This window comes from Chenopodium quinoa, unplaced genomic scaffold (genome assembly GCF_001683475.1).
Source record: "Chenopodium quinoa cultivar QQ74 unplaced genomic scaffold, ASM168347v1, whole genome shotgun sequence".
Classification (NCBI taxonomy): Eukaryota; Viridiplantae; Streptophyta; class Magnoliopsida; order Caryophyllales; family Amaranthaceae; genus Chenopodium; species Chenopodium quinoa.
This window is the reverse complement of record NW_018744996.1, coordinates 3,619,114-3,632,589: the sequence shown is the minus strand read 5'-3', so window position 1 is coordinate 3,632,589 and position 13,476 is coordinate 3,619,114. Positions and strand designations below refer to the sequence as shown.

The 13,476-nt window shown below is 34.8% G+C and overlaps 2 protein-coding genes across 3 annotated transcripts; one reads left to right on the top strand and one right to left on the bottom strand.

Annotated features, from left to right (window-relative positions):
• Window positions 1-2,652: 2,652 nt before the first annotated feature.
• LOC110707380 (protein EARLY RESPONSIVE TO DEHYDRATION 15-like) lies at window positions 2,653-6,375 on the top strand. 2 transcript variants are annotated; one of them, XM_021885409.1, is made up of 3 exons: window positions 2,653-2,757; window positions 5,294-5,659; window positions 6,078-6,375. In XM_021885409.1, exons 2-3 carry the CDS (start codon window positions 5,326-5,328, stop codon window positions 6,131-6,133), a joined length of 390 nt encoding a protein of 129 aa, XP_021741101.1. In that variant the 5' UTR covers window positions 2,653-2,757; window positions 5,294-5,325; the 3' UTR covers window positions 6,134-6,375. The 2 variants fall into 2 exon arrangements, with proteins under 2 accessions (XP_021741101.1, XP_021741103.1); XM_021885411.1 differs by having other exon boundaries at window positions 2,658-2,757; window positions 5,291-5,659.
• A 1,828-nt stretch (window positions 6,376-8,203) lies between these two features.
• LOC110707379 (GTP-binding protein BRASSINAZOLE INSENSITIVE PALE GREEN 2, chloroplastic-like) lies at window positions 8,204-13,359 on the bottom strand. The gene is made up of 4 exons (XM_021885408.1): window positions 13,042-13,359; window positions 11,597-12,942; window positions 10,781-10,948; window positions 8,204-8,894 (listed from the first exon to the last, which is right to left on the bottom strand). The coding sequence occupies exons 1-4, from the start codon at window positions 13,148-13,150 to the stop codon at window positions 8,553-8,555; spliced, it is 1,965 nt and encodes a 654-aa protein (XP_021741100.1). The 5' UTR covers window positions 13,151-13,359; the 3' UTR covers window positions 8,204-8,552.
• Between the last annotated feature and the right edge of the window lie 117 nt (window positions 13,360-13,476).

Genomic DNA, 13,476 nt, shown 5'->3' with positions numbered 1-13,476 from the left:
TTAAAGCTGGCTTTTTCGCCAAAACTAAAAAGCTAGTCTTACTGGCTTTTGGTATTGGCTTTTGGCCTTTTACCATTAAAAGTACTTTCATATCCTTGTTACTTTTAATAATAATTAATAATTACTCTGTAGTAATTAATTATTATTATTATTATTAATAATAATATTCGCAATGTATATTACAAAGATAATAAACTACACCAATTGTTTCGGGGTTTTCTGATGTCCTGCGGGAGAGTTACAATTCCGAGACTGGATCCGTGCGCCTGTACTTGAAAAACAACGGAGACTCCGGATGCTGGGAGCTCCACCTCCGATGGTCAAGTTAGTACTTGTTTGAGGAGTAATAGTGCGGAAAAAGTAAAGGTTGAGAGATCAGGTTCCTCTAGGGGAGGAGTGATTAGTGTGTTTAGATTCTCTAGGTGAGAGTAATTAATTGCTTGATCCCCTTTAATAAGGATTAATTAGAGTATTTATAGCCTTGAGAAACGTGCCAAATACTGGGTTTAGGTTAACCTAGGGCTGACTGGACTTCCCTTGGAAATTGGGCCTAGGTGGACGTTTGGCCTATTTGGCATACGGAGGCCACGTGGAGTGACACAACTGGTCCATGGTGGACAGACCAACTCCTGACACGTGGCAGGCTTCTACTGACCCATGTAGCGGACACTTGGTAGAGCCTGAATGGTCCACTTGTCAGATGGGATTGGTAGGGAAAAATCCCCTAATCACCAATGTCGTTAAAAGGTCATTTTTATATAAGACAACCAACAACCAATTTTATCAAACATATTTATTAACAGCCAACGGTCAAACAACCAACGTAAAAGGCCAATACAAATAGCTGGTTGGCCAACCAAGAGATACAACTAGCAGTCAATAGCCAATTGCCAAATAAGTCCTAATTCTAAGAATGTGAATAGTATAAATTTTTAATTTTTTTTAAAAAAGAAGAAAAATAAATATTAAGGAGCCCACCTCATGAAGGGGAATTCCTAATGTATCAGAAGAAATAATAGAAATCAAACTAGAGTTATTACAAATATCAATATCCATACTACTACATACTAAATGGCTTGGCCTACATTAACTATCCAATCCGACGCGCGATTTGCCTCTCGGTAGGCGTGCTGGATACTCCAATTGCGAAACCAAAAAAGGAGAGAATGAGTGTCTTCGATTATATAACCAATCCATCTGCCAAGGTACTGCCCAAATGTCTTTTATTGAGTTGATGATTAATAGGTTATCACCTTCAATTTCAATGTTCTGAATGCCACATTAGAGAACTAGTTGGACTCCTTAGATTTTCAAGTTTTGCAATTAAAAGTGAATGGGAAAATTATACTCGTAATACTATTTATATAATATCAATCTAACCATTTTCTTCTTACTACTTCCTCCGTTCCTTTTTAGATGACACAGTTTGACTTTTGCACTATTCACAAACAACACTTTGACTAGCTTTTGTGATTTGTAGCTACGATAAAACATAATCATGTGGGATCTTGTTTGAATCGTCTTAATATATATTTTATTAATATCCACTTTTTAAAATTTTATAATGTTGAAAATAGTAGATATAACTCGTTATAATTGTGCGTTGGCAAACGTGATAAAAGAAACGTGTCATCTATTAAGGAACGGAGGAAGTATATTATACGGAGTAATAGATTTAAAAGAAGGTACACTGTGAAAGATATTCCCTTTATCTTAATGTATATTTTCAAAGTATTAAATCTGCTTACAACATTTATAATAGATTAACAAAAGTAGCAATAATAATTAAACTTGTGCATTGACAAATGTGACAAATTAAAATGGTGCAAATTACTGTCCAAACTTTCTTGATCTATTGCCACCTTTTATTTCTACAATGTTACTCTTTATTGAGTAGGACAAATTATGTAAATCATGATTATCCGTAATAATGTAATATTTCACCTATTAACCCAACTGAAAAAAATGTTGTAATAATAGAATAATTAATAACTCGACTTTTAGTAGTGAAAATCACAAACATGATACTACTGAGTCTCGACTTTGATTTTCTATATAAAATGTCTAATTTCTTTACCTATCATTTTAAACTTATCAAATTAAAATAATTTTGGACCGACCGCGTATCAAAATAAAAAATAAAATAATAGAAAGATGAATAATTTTGATACAACTAGTAGTAGGAAATTAGGGAGAAAGTAGAAAAATCATCAAAAGTAGACAAAAAATGTTGTCACTGCCATACAATATACCTAATCAACCAACAAAACATGTGATGTAACTAATTAATGCTTTCTTAATTAAAGCAATTAGTTGGATTACATTACACCGTCCTTTAAAAATACACAAATACCCCACCGTTAGATCTCCTCCACGTCACGAAATTCCTACCTCATCAACCAATCATAACCGCCCATTCATTTAAAAAAGCACATCAATTATAGACGAAAAGTCATTCTCATACACATGGGAAGTGGGTCCCACAAAGGTCAAAAAATCATCAAAGTCTATCCATTTACACGCCACCCAAACACGGCTTTTCAAGTCCCCGGTTATTGGCCCACAGATTACCGGCCATTGTCGGTAAAAAAATGATTGGGCCGGTCACCGGTTCAGAATATCCGGTTCATTTTACCGGTTCACCCGCTGTCTATATATATAAAGGTCGCTCTTTTTTTCTCCTCACTTTCTCTCTCCTCAATATCTTCTCATTTGTCTGAATAGTTGAAGATATTTTTCTCCTTGCGAATATTAAAGGTATAATTTTTATCATCAATTTTAATATTTTTTTTGGAATTTTTGAGTTTATGAGTTTGTTTAAGTTTGATCTGAATTTTACTTCAATATAATTATCGTTGATTTTTATACTGAATAATTTTAAATTAGTTTATTAAATTTGGACTAGTTTGTGCTTTAATTAGATCTAGTTTGAAAAAATTTGGACTTTCAATTTAAGAAATGACTTTAAATTGAAAGTGTAAATTCGAACCTTTCAGTTCATTAATCGAAAGATCGAGTTCAAATACGAGCAGAAGAATACGATTTGACGCTAAATGAACTCGATCTTTCGATTAGTGAGCTATTAATTTTTATTTATTTAATTAATTAATTTATTTATTTTTATTTTATGTTTTTTTAAATTTTTTTGTTGTTGTTTCTGTTGTTGTTTTGGTGTAAATTTATTACGATTAGTGAGCTTGATTTTGCGTATAATTGTTGTATGAGGTGTTAAATTGGCTGATAGTTTATTGATGATCGGAGTATATAATTAATGATCTTTGGAAAATTCTCAACTTGCAAGCAAATCACACTCAAATTATATGATGAAGTGAAGTTGCTCGTTTTGATTATATATATATGTGGACTGATTTAATTGTTTGACCATGGATTATATGTTGATTGACTAAAGACGGGGCTTCGATGGCCTCGAGCGCAGTTGTACCACTGGAAGTTGTGTGGATTTTTGGTGATTCATGTATATTTGAGGATGTTAAGATTGATTAGCTGTAGGTGTGGAGAAGACTTTGCTAACTTCGTGCTCGATCGATTTTGCTATTGTGCTCAACCGATTTTGCTATCGAGCTAGAAGCCTAGATATAGGGTATTGTAAGGAATTTGGTGTAAATGTTTGAGGTGGAGTTTATTGAACTGATTAAAAAGTTGTGTGGCTATATCTGAGAAGAGGTACCTCTGTATTATACAATTGTTTGGCTAGAAGTATAGAATTTTGATTCTGTAAGCAACTGAGTTGTATGTTTGAAGCAGAGTTTTGTGGGCTGTGAAGAATGGGGTTGTTTGGTTTATGAGGGAACGTTCGTGTTGGAAGCTTTTGGAGTTTGATTTTAAATTTTCTCGTATTCATTTGTGGAGTTGTGGATATGCACTTTGAGCCATTATGATAGAAGAGTAAAGATGTTGCCCAATTTTTATATGGTTTCGAAAGAAAGAAATCTGCTGCTAGAATGACTCTTCAATTTTGGGTTACTTGTGAGAATTGAAATAATTCATCTTTTAAATAATCTTGTAATTTTTGTGTGAGGGTGAGTGGATTTTGAGATGGTTCGTAGTTATAATGGCACTACACAAGTTTCTCTTTTTGATAGGCCACATTTGACCTTTTGTGGTCAAAGATTTAAAACTATGACCACTATTTTGATATCATGAACTACATATAATTCCGTGAAATTAATAAACTTAGTGGTCTATATATTGTTGTAAGAGTACTTCTGTAAAAATACAACATTTATAATATGTACTACTAAACATCATTTAAATTATTGATCAGAGTGTGACATCTTTGATCGTAAAAAGTCAAATGTGGCATATTTAAGAGGCACAAAGAGAATAATATAGCTTTTTAATTGTATCTTGATCTTGTCATTTGACCAAAGTGAGCCTAGGATCCTCTTTATTGGGCTTGTTGTGTGGATATTGTGATGGCCATGCCTTCCGTAGGAACCTTGATTCGCTGCAAGTCTGTATGTGTGACCTAGAAAGTCTCTTTGATCTTGATATCTCATGCTCATTTTGTATTGGATGTCTCATATGAATGATCATGATAAAGCATTCAATAACATCCAATGTCAAAAGAGTATATTTTTCTTCTTAAATTCCATCCTCATGTTTTGGTACTGAAAATTTGAGAAGAAAAACACTATTTTGACGGATGAGATGATTTGATTGCTATCATAATTGTTCAAATTGAACATCCCAAGCAAGAATAGTAGAAGAACACAAAATGTTGTTGTATTGATTCAATACAATAGCACCTATGAATGAGTCGGTGAAATTTTAGATGATTAGATACTGGTGATAGCAATTATATTTCCTCCTTTTTTAATAGATGCATCGCTTTGACTTTTTACATTGTTTATAAACTTACTTTGACCTTTCATATCTTTGATTTATTAGTAAAAAGTATATAGATTTGATAATTTATATTGAGGGTAACCTAATAACAATTAAATTAATGACATTTATCATTACATATGAAGTATTAGTAAATAAAGTAGTCATAGTTAGAATATAAATAGTGTAAAAAGTCAAAGTGATGCATCTCTTAAGAAATAGAGGTAACATATGTTTAGATTGTTTAGGAATTATCATTGAACTCTATTTCTGTACATATCTATGTGACTAGACCTTTTAGTTAAATCTAGTCCCTTTGACTAATAAATTGGTTTGTATGACATTTGTGCACTTGAATTTTTATCTTACCAAAGTTCTTAACTAATAGCCCCCATTGTTTATCAACTGATCATTTTCTATTATGCTATTTATTCTTCATAAGTAGGTAACTTTGAAGAGTAATTCTACAGATAAAAGATGGCTCTAGTCTCAGGTGTAAGATCAACACTGAATCCCAATGCCCCATTGTACATTCCTGCTGCTTTTCGACAGGTAGAGGACTTCTCACCTGAATGGTATGACTTGATCACTACCTCAATGTGGTTCCGGGATTATTGGCTAAGTCAGCACCAAGAAGCTGAAATGTTGTATGGCAACAACGTGAACAATTTTGAGGACAACGATGTTGTTGATTTACTTCCTGATGAAATTGATATTGGTGTTGATGAAGAGTTGTTGCTCATGGAGTCTCAGTTTGAGGAGTTCATCAAATCTACCGGGACTCAGGAAAGCAAGCTTTTACCTAGAGAAGGTGAATACTATGTGATCTATTAGTAGCAATTTTTCTTTTTTTCAAAAAAACCTGGGTTTGTTTAGCTGATTTTTATGGAAAATGATATATACAGTCCGAAGGATCCAAGTTTTGGACGTGTAAGTTTTGGAAAAAACTAAGCTGAACTAGACATTAATTAGTATCATTTCACCAACAGATGCGTGATTTTGTTTTGGACTTAGGTTGATATCAATTTAAGAATTTGAATGACATTACCCCATCAATTCAATTAAAATAGACAAGTGTAAATTGGTGAAGTTTAGCACATGTAAGTTCCTCTATCAAAGTCTGAGATGTAGGTAGACTTGGAATTTACCGGTAAACTAGCTGTATTCACCATTACATATAAAATGGTATATTAATTCGTTGTTCACATGGTTGTTTTCTCTATTTGCAGCCTTGGTTGATGTGAAGTCAGGATTCAAGTTCTCGGAAAAGCCCGTTCAGAAGTAGAGAGTCATAGGTGGGAGCAGTTTTGCTCCTTGCTAACAATATGATTCTCCTATAATAGCTGTAATTTCTGTACAGAGCCAGGTTGAAGCTCTTGTATGAGTTCCTTGTTCATGCCTTTCCTTTTCTTCAGAAAATCAAGAAACTTTTCGAGCAAGTGTAGAATGTAGAAAGAGAGTAAAATTGTATGATATTTAAGAAAAATGACGCGAGATTACTTTCAAATCTTTCTTATTGGCTTCTTATTCTATGCTTCTGACACAATTAACGTCTTGTAGAAATTTGGTGCGTTCAAAATTCCTTGTAGATGGCTACAACCTCAGGCAAACACCTTGCCAGAAATTTTATGTGTTGCAAAAATGCACTCTCTCCATCTTGGTGATGGGTTTGGTCTGCAACAGTCCAATATTAGCAGGTGGTGGCTTGTGTCCTGTAGTACTGGGACCAGGTGTTTCGGTGTCGACCATTGTGAGCCATACCTTGGGATTGTTGAATTCCCTGAAATGTGATTGAAATTATTTGGTATGTTGCAACCTCTCCATCTTGGTGATAGGTGTGGGCTGATACCGTCCGATATGGGCAGGTTGCAGGTGTTGGCTTGTAGCCTGTAGGACTGGGACCTTGTTGTGTGGCCTTGGACCATTTAGCTCCTATGTGAGCCGTACTTTGGGAGTGGTAAATCCCCTGAATATGCGACTGGAATCATTGGGTATTGCCATATTGGTACCTCAAGCTCCTTTTTTCATGCTTCTCCTTGGCCTATATTAATTGCAGAAGCCTCTGATTATCGGAATGTATCAGGTTAGAGGTAATGCTTATTTGCTAATGGACATAAATCAATACAATATTTACAAATTATATTAAAAATCCAACTATTTTTTAAAACAGAAATACCAAAGAAATCCAATCTAACTCTCCCTAAATAATTTGATAAGTGATTTTCAAGACACATTGAAGATTATTCGGCGTTTTCCCTTTTGATTCAAGTCTCATTAAAATGGCATCGCGTGTTGTTTATTCTTTCATTATCATGAAAAATCGTATACGAAGTATTTTTAATTTTAAGATTAAGCAAAGTTGGGTTATCTAAATTTAGTTGCAATTCTAATCTAGATCGGGTTTCTTATGTGGGATAAGCTGCCAAAATGGGTTAAGTACGTTTTACTTTAGTCTAATTTGTATCCCTGATCGTAACTATCTCTAGAGCTCTAGGAGTCTAAATATGCTTGACACATTCGAAAAAATATTGCTCATTAAGAAAATAGAAATGTGCAAAGACAGTTACAGTATCGACAAAAATGAAATTTTAACCAAACTCGGCCTCTTGCATTATTTTTCAAAACATATAAATTATGGAGTGCTTTTTATATACATAGAATAGAATGTGAATATGAACTTCCGATGTTATTTTGGCGCAAAAGAGTAAGGTCAAATGAGGAGCATGTCTGGATTTTGAGCATAGCACAACGGATTTTTTTTCAAAGTGAGTCTAATTACAAAACTATTTTGTAAAATAGACTCGTGGTTAGACTATTTACCAAACTAAGCTTCTAAGTAAAATTTATACCCTGATTTTTTTTAAAAAAAAAATTGGTAATTTTTGATTTTAAAATATATAAAAAAAACTTACACTAAAAACGTTGATTGAGTCAAAAAATTCGTCATTTTTTTTATATCAAAAATTACGAAATATAAAAAATAAAAAAAAAATAAAAACTAAAAACGCTGACTTATTATTTTTTTTTTTATATCAAAAATTACGAAATTTAAAGAAAAAAAAGTCAACAATGTTTTACACATTGAATTTTTTTTTAAGAAAACCAGGGTATAAAACGCTGTCCGAGACAACGTTTTACCCTAAAAGCTTAGTTTGGTAAGAAGTTTGGTCACGAATCTACTTTACAAAATAGTTTTATAATACTTTGGAAAAAAATCCAGCACAAACGCCTCAAAAAGGCTATAGTGCCTATTTTTAGGTGCATAGGGGATCACAATATTGACGTCGACAATGGGTGACAGTGTGACACCCTGTTTGCCCCTCAAATTCTCTGACTCTGACTTTCAGATCTGATACAATTTTAAATGGGATGTACTGTATTAAGCAATTGAAGGGAAATTATAATCCAAAATATACCCATATGCCAGACATGCTGGTAAGCTACCGAATCAACAGAACTATAATCCTAAGATTGATCACCTCAACAGCATTTACAGGACTGCTTGCTATGACTATTGCCGTATTATAGCACTAGGCTGAATCTAATCTTCAAATACAACAGAAAACACACACTGATATATGCAGCTCCAACCGACAAAATCTCGAAGCTCAGCTTAGAGCCAAAAACAGGTTATCTTATAAATGCTTTAACCAAATTCAGAAACCTGTAAAATGCCTTCAAGAAGAGAGATACAACCATATGCTTCAAGCAGTCACATATTCACTCTCATCTTCAAGCCGCTGTTTTTTCTGAGCTTCTAGTTTACTCTGATTACCAAGAGCGTCAGATATAGCCTGGGGCAACCAAAACCCAGGTCGCTCAAGATACGGAGCACGGTCAAGAGCTAAAGGTTCACGTAAGACAACTTCAACAGTATCATATGTCCATAGCTTTAAGGTTGCCTCGCCTTTGAGACCCAAAGCAAGCCAACCTAACCCAGCTACAGCAAGGTCAGAACTGTTTACATCCCAGCTAGTTCCAGTCACTTTAAATTCCCTCTCTGACCAGGTCCCCATTTCGGGAAGTCTATCTGCTCCTACAGGAGGCTGAGAGAAGATCAAGCCAAAAATAATGAAAAGGGGGTATTAGTTGTCATCCATCAAAGTGAAATGGTAAATTATGTATGTTCATGAATCAGGATAGAAGAATTGGTAAGGTATGCAAGTATGTTCATGATAGCAATTGGTAATGTATATTCACAATTTCACACTCCACAGAGCCATAGCAATATACAACTTAACTTTTACCCAAATGCTTAGAATGTCCATAAGAGATATTAAAAGACACTGAGTCCAGCAGGTTCTATCACAATGCAGAGAAATATATAGAACTGCTGAACCTATAGTTATTTTTTTTTTTTTTTTTTTTTATTTTTTTTATTTTTTTTTTTGGCCCTTATTATTGTTATCTTAAGCAGATTCTATCACAATACATGGAATCAGCTTTTGAGAAACACACAAGGCTCCTCATCGACATTACCCTAACTCTTCTATATAAAACATGTAATAACATACTAGTGGAAGGCAATGAAAAAAGACTAAGGTCTTTCACTCTTCAAATTAAAGCACTCTGTAATTTATCTTGACTTTCACGTTTGACAACAAGTTTGACCATTGACATCTTTAATTATGTGAATAAAAAAAATCATAACATAGATATTTAAAAATAAAACATTGAGAGAAATCCAACTGTTGAGATATTTGATATATTATTAAAAATATATAGTCAAATTCAGTGCAAAATTCAAACTGTTGAAATTATTACAAAATAGAGAGCGTAGGATAAGCCTCTAGGATCATCTTCGATATTTGCATTAGTTGCATACAGCACATAGGTGAAGACTACAGGATAATAGTGGAGAGAGTAATCAAAGGCCAGGTGAACTCTATACAAGCTATAGAAAATACAATTAAGTCTGCCTTTCACATAAAATGCAGATGAGATTGGCTTCATGCCTTCACAATAGGTAGCAGCCAAGTTGAAGCCACTAGTTTGTTTCAAAATGATACTGACGTTGTTGTGGCAATGTATTTTAAGTGTTTTATCACATCAACTCTTAATATCATTCTCTTGCAAAACATGCTTTTCACGAGTTTGTATTGTGTGTGGAGATATTGTAAGGGTATGTTGATTTTGTGTAAACTGAAGGATTTAATTGCAAGGACTGTAGGCCCTTTTAGTTTATATAAAGCCCTCCTTACCTTCTAAATTGAGTCACCTTTAAAAGAAGCCTTAATAAATTGTCTCAAGTTCTTAAATCATACTAGTAATAGAAATTTGCTAGCAATACAAAATTATTCACAATACGTCGATATCTGCTAATCGATAGTCAATACATGTACTAGCTCTTTTTATTTTTCAATCACTTGTCTTGTTTGAAAGAAATATCAGTTAATAGAAAAGGTAGAACTCAATGATAATTAGATAGGTCTTGTAGACTGATTGACCTTATTTAAGAAAATAAGATCACACTTAATCCAAGTTTTATTTTAATCTTCCCTTGCTGCAGTGAAATGGCTTAACAATAACAGAATATTAAAGTAGCAACCTACTATCCACAAAAGGCAATGCTAGAGAAATACGACCACACCCCAATCCCTCAAAGATACACCCAAAGTATCTATCAAGAACAAAGTTCACATTTTCTTAACCACTCTGTAAGAGTAGAGTAGAGCTCATCATAGGTTTTACAGCATAAACTAATTTTGACAATCACTGTCTATAAGCAATGATTGATTTTGGCAACCAACTCTCACATTCTTATGGTATTAGGGGAAGGTTTAGATATCCAAAATTCCAATGGCTCAAGTAATAGTTAATAACCAAATTTCAGATCAATTGTGCTTAGGTTGTTTATCATCAAGATTATCTAGAAAAGAAAATATGACCAAAACATAGGAAACATGATGTTCAACGAGGCTGACATGCTTACCTGTAACCTGATACCAACATGCTTACTCCAAGTTTCATCAGCATTTTCAGTCTTTCCTAAATGAAGAGACACATTTGGTGATGCCCACACTGTCACATAGATTGTCTGGACTGATGCCTGGACAAGGTCTAGTCTCACTAAGCCACCAACATGTATTGTTTGCCCTGCCTGCAAAGTGGCACGCAAGCTCATCAATTATAACACATAGATCTATAAGCATGATGCAACATATTACTATTAAGCAAAATAATTAAGTTTGGAATACGTAAAATGTCATTTGAAGTAGCAAAACATAAACATTACACGGTTACACCCCCCCAAACAAATGGCAAAATAAGGAATGCAGGTTTACATCAAGTAATCAACCACATAATGGAGACACAACCATATCGTTTAAATTACATAATTCTAGAATATTAAAACAGCATACAGTTCAAAAAACCTTTGGGTAATGTTAAGTAGAACACTAACTTGCAGAGTGGACCTTGAATTCAGGGAGAAGCAATAGCCACACATAAAACCCCTCAATCATGTAGTCAAATTAACATCTACAAAGTAAATTCTATGAAGAACCATTGTAAGTATAACTAACAACAGCCTGCCTGCATTGATTTACAATCAGAATTTACATAAAACACATTATTAATAGGTTATGATGAAGAATGCCAGATAGTATAATTTAGTGTATAATAGACATATTCAGTTGTATAGCAGCAAATTCCATAACCTTCTTTACGTTGTATCCACAAGCCAAATTAAAAATAACATTAGCCCTAAAACTGTAAGTTCAGAAACATTTAGGTGAACAGAACTTGCCTTAATTCTATAACTTCGAGGTCTCAATTCTTTCCGTATCTCAATCATTTTTTGTTCTTCCCTGCTTAATCTCATGGACATCAAGTATGCATGCAAGAGACCAGGAGTGTCGTACATCTTGGCCTTGCCAGACAAAACCCCTCCAACTCTTAGTATCCCAAGCGTCGTCCCAGGAACTGCTGCCTCAGTAAGCTTTGTAACTTTAGCACCTTCTTTCTTTGCAAATGTATTGATTAGGGTAGATTTACCAGCATTTTGTGCCCCAATAACCCAAACATGCCCTCGAGGGCCAGCTGACTCCTTGATGAAGGATAGCAAATTCCTCACCCCCAAATCCTTTCGAGAACTAACCAAATACACAGCATTAAGTTTTGGGGCTCCTGCAGCCTTTGCACGATGACGAACCCATCTATCTAATCTAGTAGGTGATATTTCAGATGGTAGGAGATCAACCTTTGTGGCAACGAGGACAAGCTTAGGCAACTTTTTGCTAAATTTACCATCTTGTTTTCCCTCCAAAGCCTTAAACAAAGATCTGGCAGCACGTTTTGGAAATGACCCGTCAAAATCAACACAATCAACAACCATAACAACAACCGTTGAATCCGCTGTAGCAGGTTTCATCAAACGGGTACTAATCAACCTATCAAAATCAAAATCTGGTATCAAGTTCTCAGCCATTTGATTCTTCACTTGCCCATAGTTCCTCAAAGAATGACACCTAGCACAGACTGTAACCTCTTCCCTCTCTTTCTCAGCCTCCCTAGCCAACCTCTTCCTCTCCGACTTTGATAATTTCTTCCTCTTCTCCGCCTTCTCCTTCACTAACTCCTCAGTTACATTACCATAACCAACACCAACAGGTTGAAACCCATCCAATGCTTCTAAATCCTCATCCTCCCAATCTTCACTATCCCAATCAAACCCATCATCCTCCATATCTCCATCAATCATTTCCAAACTACCCTCAATCTCATCGACGGAACCGTCTTCCTTCTCTTCCCCATCAAACCCCCCCTCAATTTCACCCCCAAAACCCTCTTCTTCTCCATCAATAAAACCCTCAATTTCATCCCCAAAACCCTCAATTTCCTCCTCATCAACAACCACCTTCCTTTTCTTGAAAAACCCAGGAAGATTAGGGTCATTATCTTGCATATAAACCCCACAACCTGGGCATACAAGCCCATGATTCTCATCCTCATCTCTTCCCTCACTCAATACTACATTCACACCACTCTTTCTTGAATTATTACCATCAATAACATCAAATTTCTTAACTTTAGCATTACCCTTTACTGATAAACATACAATTGAGCATTTTTTGTTGTTTTTTCTGTTCAATCCTGAGAAAAAACATGAAAATTAAATTCAGGGGAAATGGGTATCTGTTGGATTCTTACGGAAGGTAGAAAAGAGAGGAATAAAAAGGGAGCTGAGCTTACCTGGAAATGTTGTGATGGTGCTGCTACGTTCAGCCGAGGCATCTCTGGAAATGCAGAGCTTTGTGTTTGGAAGTGAAGGAAGAGAGGAAGATGATAGCAAAATTGCCATTATTTGGAAATGGAGCCTTTTTTGCGTTTGTTTCTCGCACAATTCTCAATTGTTGTTAATTTGAGAACCCCGGGGTTTTAGCTTTTTTGGTTCTAGTCGGGTCTAACAGCGGGAATTGGTCGCGTGGTGCCAACTAGTCTCGTGTTTAAATTAGCCACTCTTAGATGAATTAAGATATAGTTGTTCCTAGATGAACTAAGATATTGTTGTGTCATGTCATGTCGGACTTGTGTCAACTTTTAATATTGGAGCTTATGCACGGCTTGGTCCACATGTTGTGTCAATGAACCCCCTTATTAATTTTATACAACAAGATTGACAAAGAA

Coding starts and splice junctions, on each gene's coding strand:
- LOC110707380 (XM_021885409.1), top strand. CDS start 5,326: ATGGCTCTAGTCTCAGGTGTAAGATCAACACTGAATCCCAATGCCCCA. Junction 5,660..6,077: donor CAAGCTTTTACCTAGAGAAG/GTGAATACTATG, acceptor CTCTATTTGCAG/CCTTGGTTGATGTGAAGTCA.
- LOC110707379 (XM_021885408.1), bottom strand. CDS start 13,150: ATGGCAATTTTGCTATCATCTTCCTCTCTTCCTTCACTTCCAAACACA. Junction 12,943..13,041: donor CACCATCACAACATTTCCAG/GTAAGCTCAGCT, acceptor GTTTTTTCTCAG/GATTGAACAGAAAAAACAAC. Junction 10,949..11,596: donor CTCGAAGTTATAGAATTAAG/GCAAGTTCTGTT, acceptor GCCACTTTGCAG/GCAGGGCAAACAATACATGT.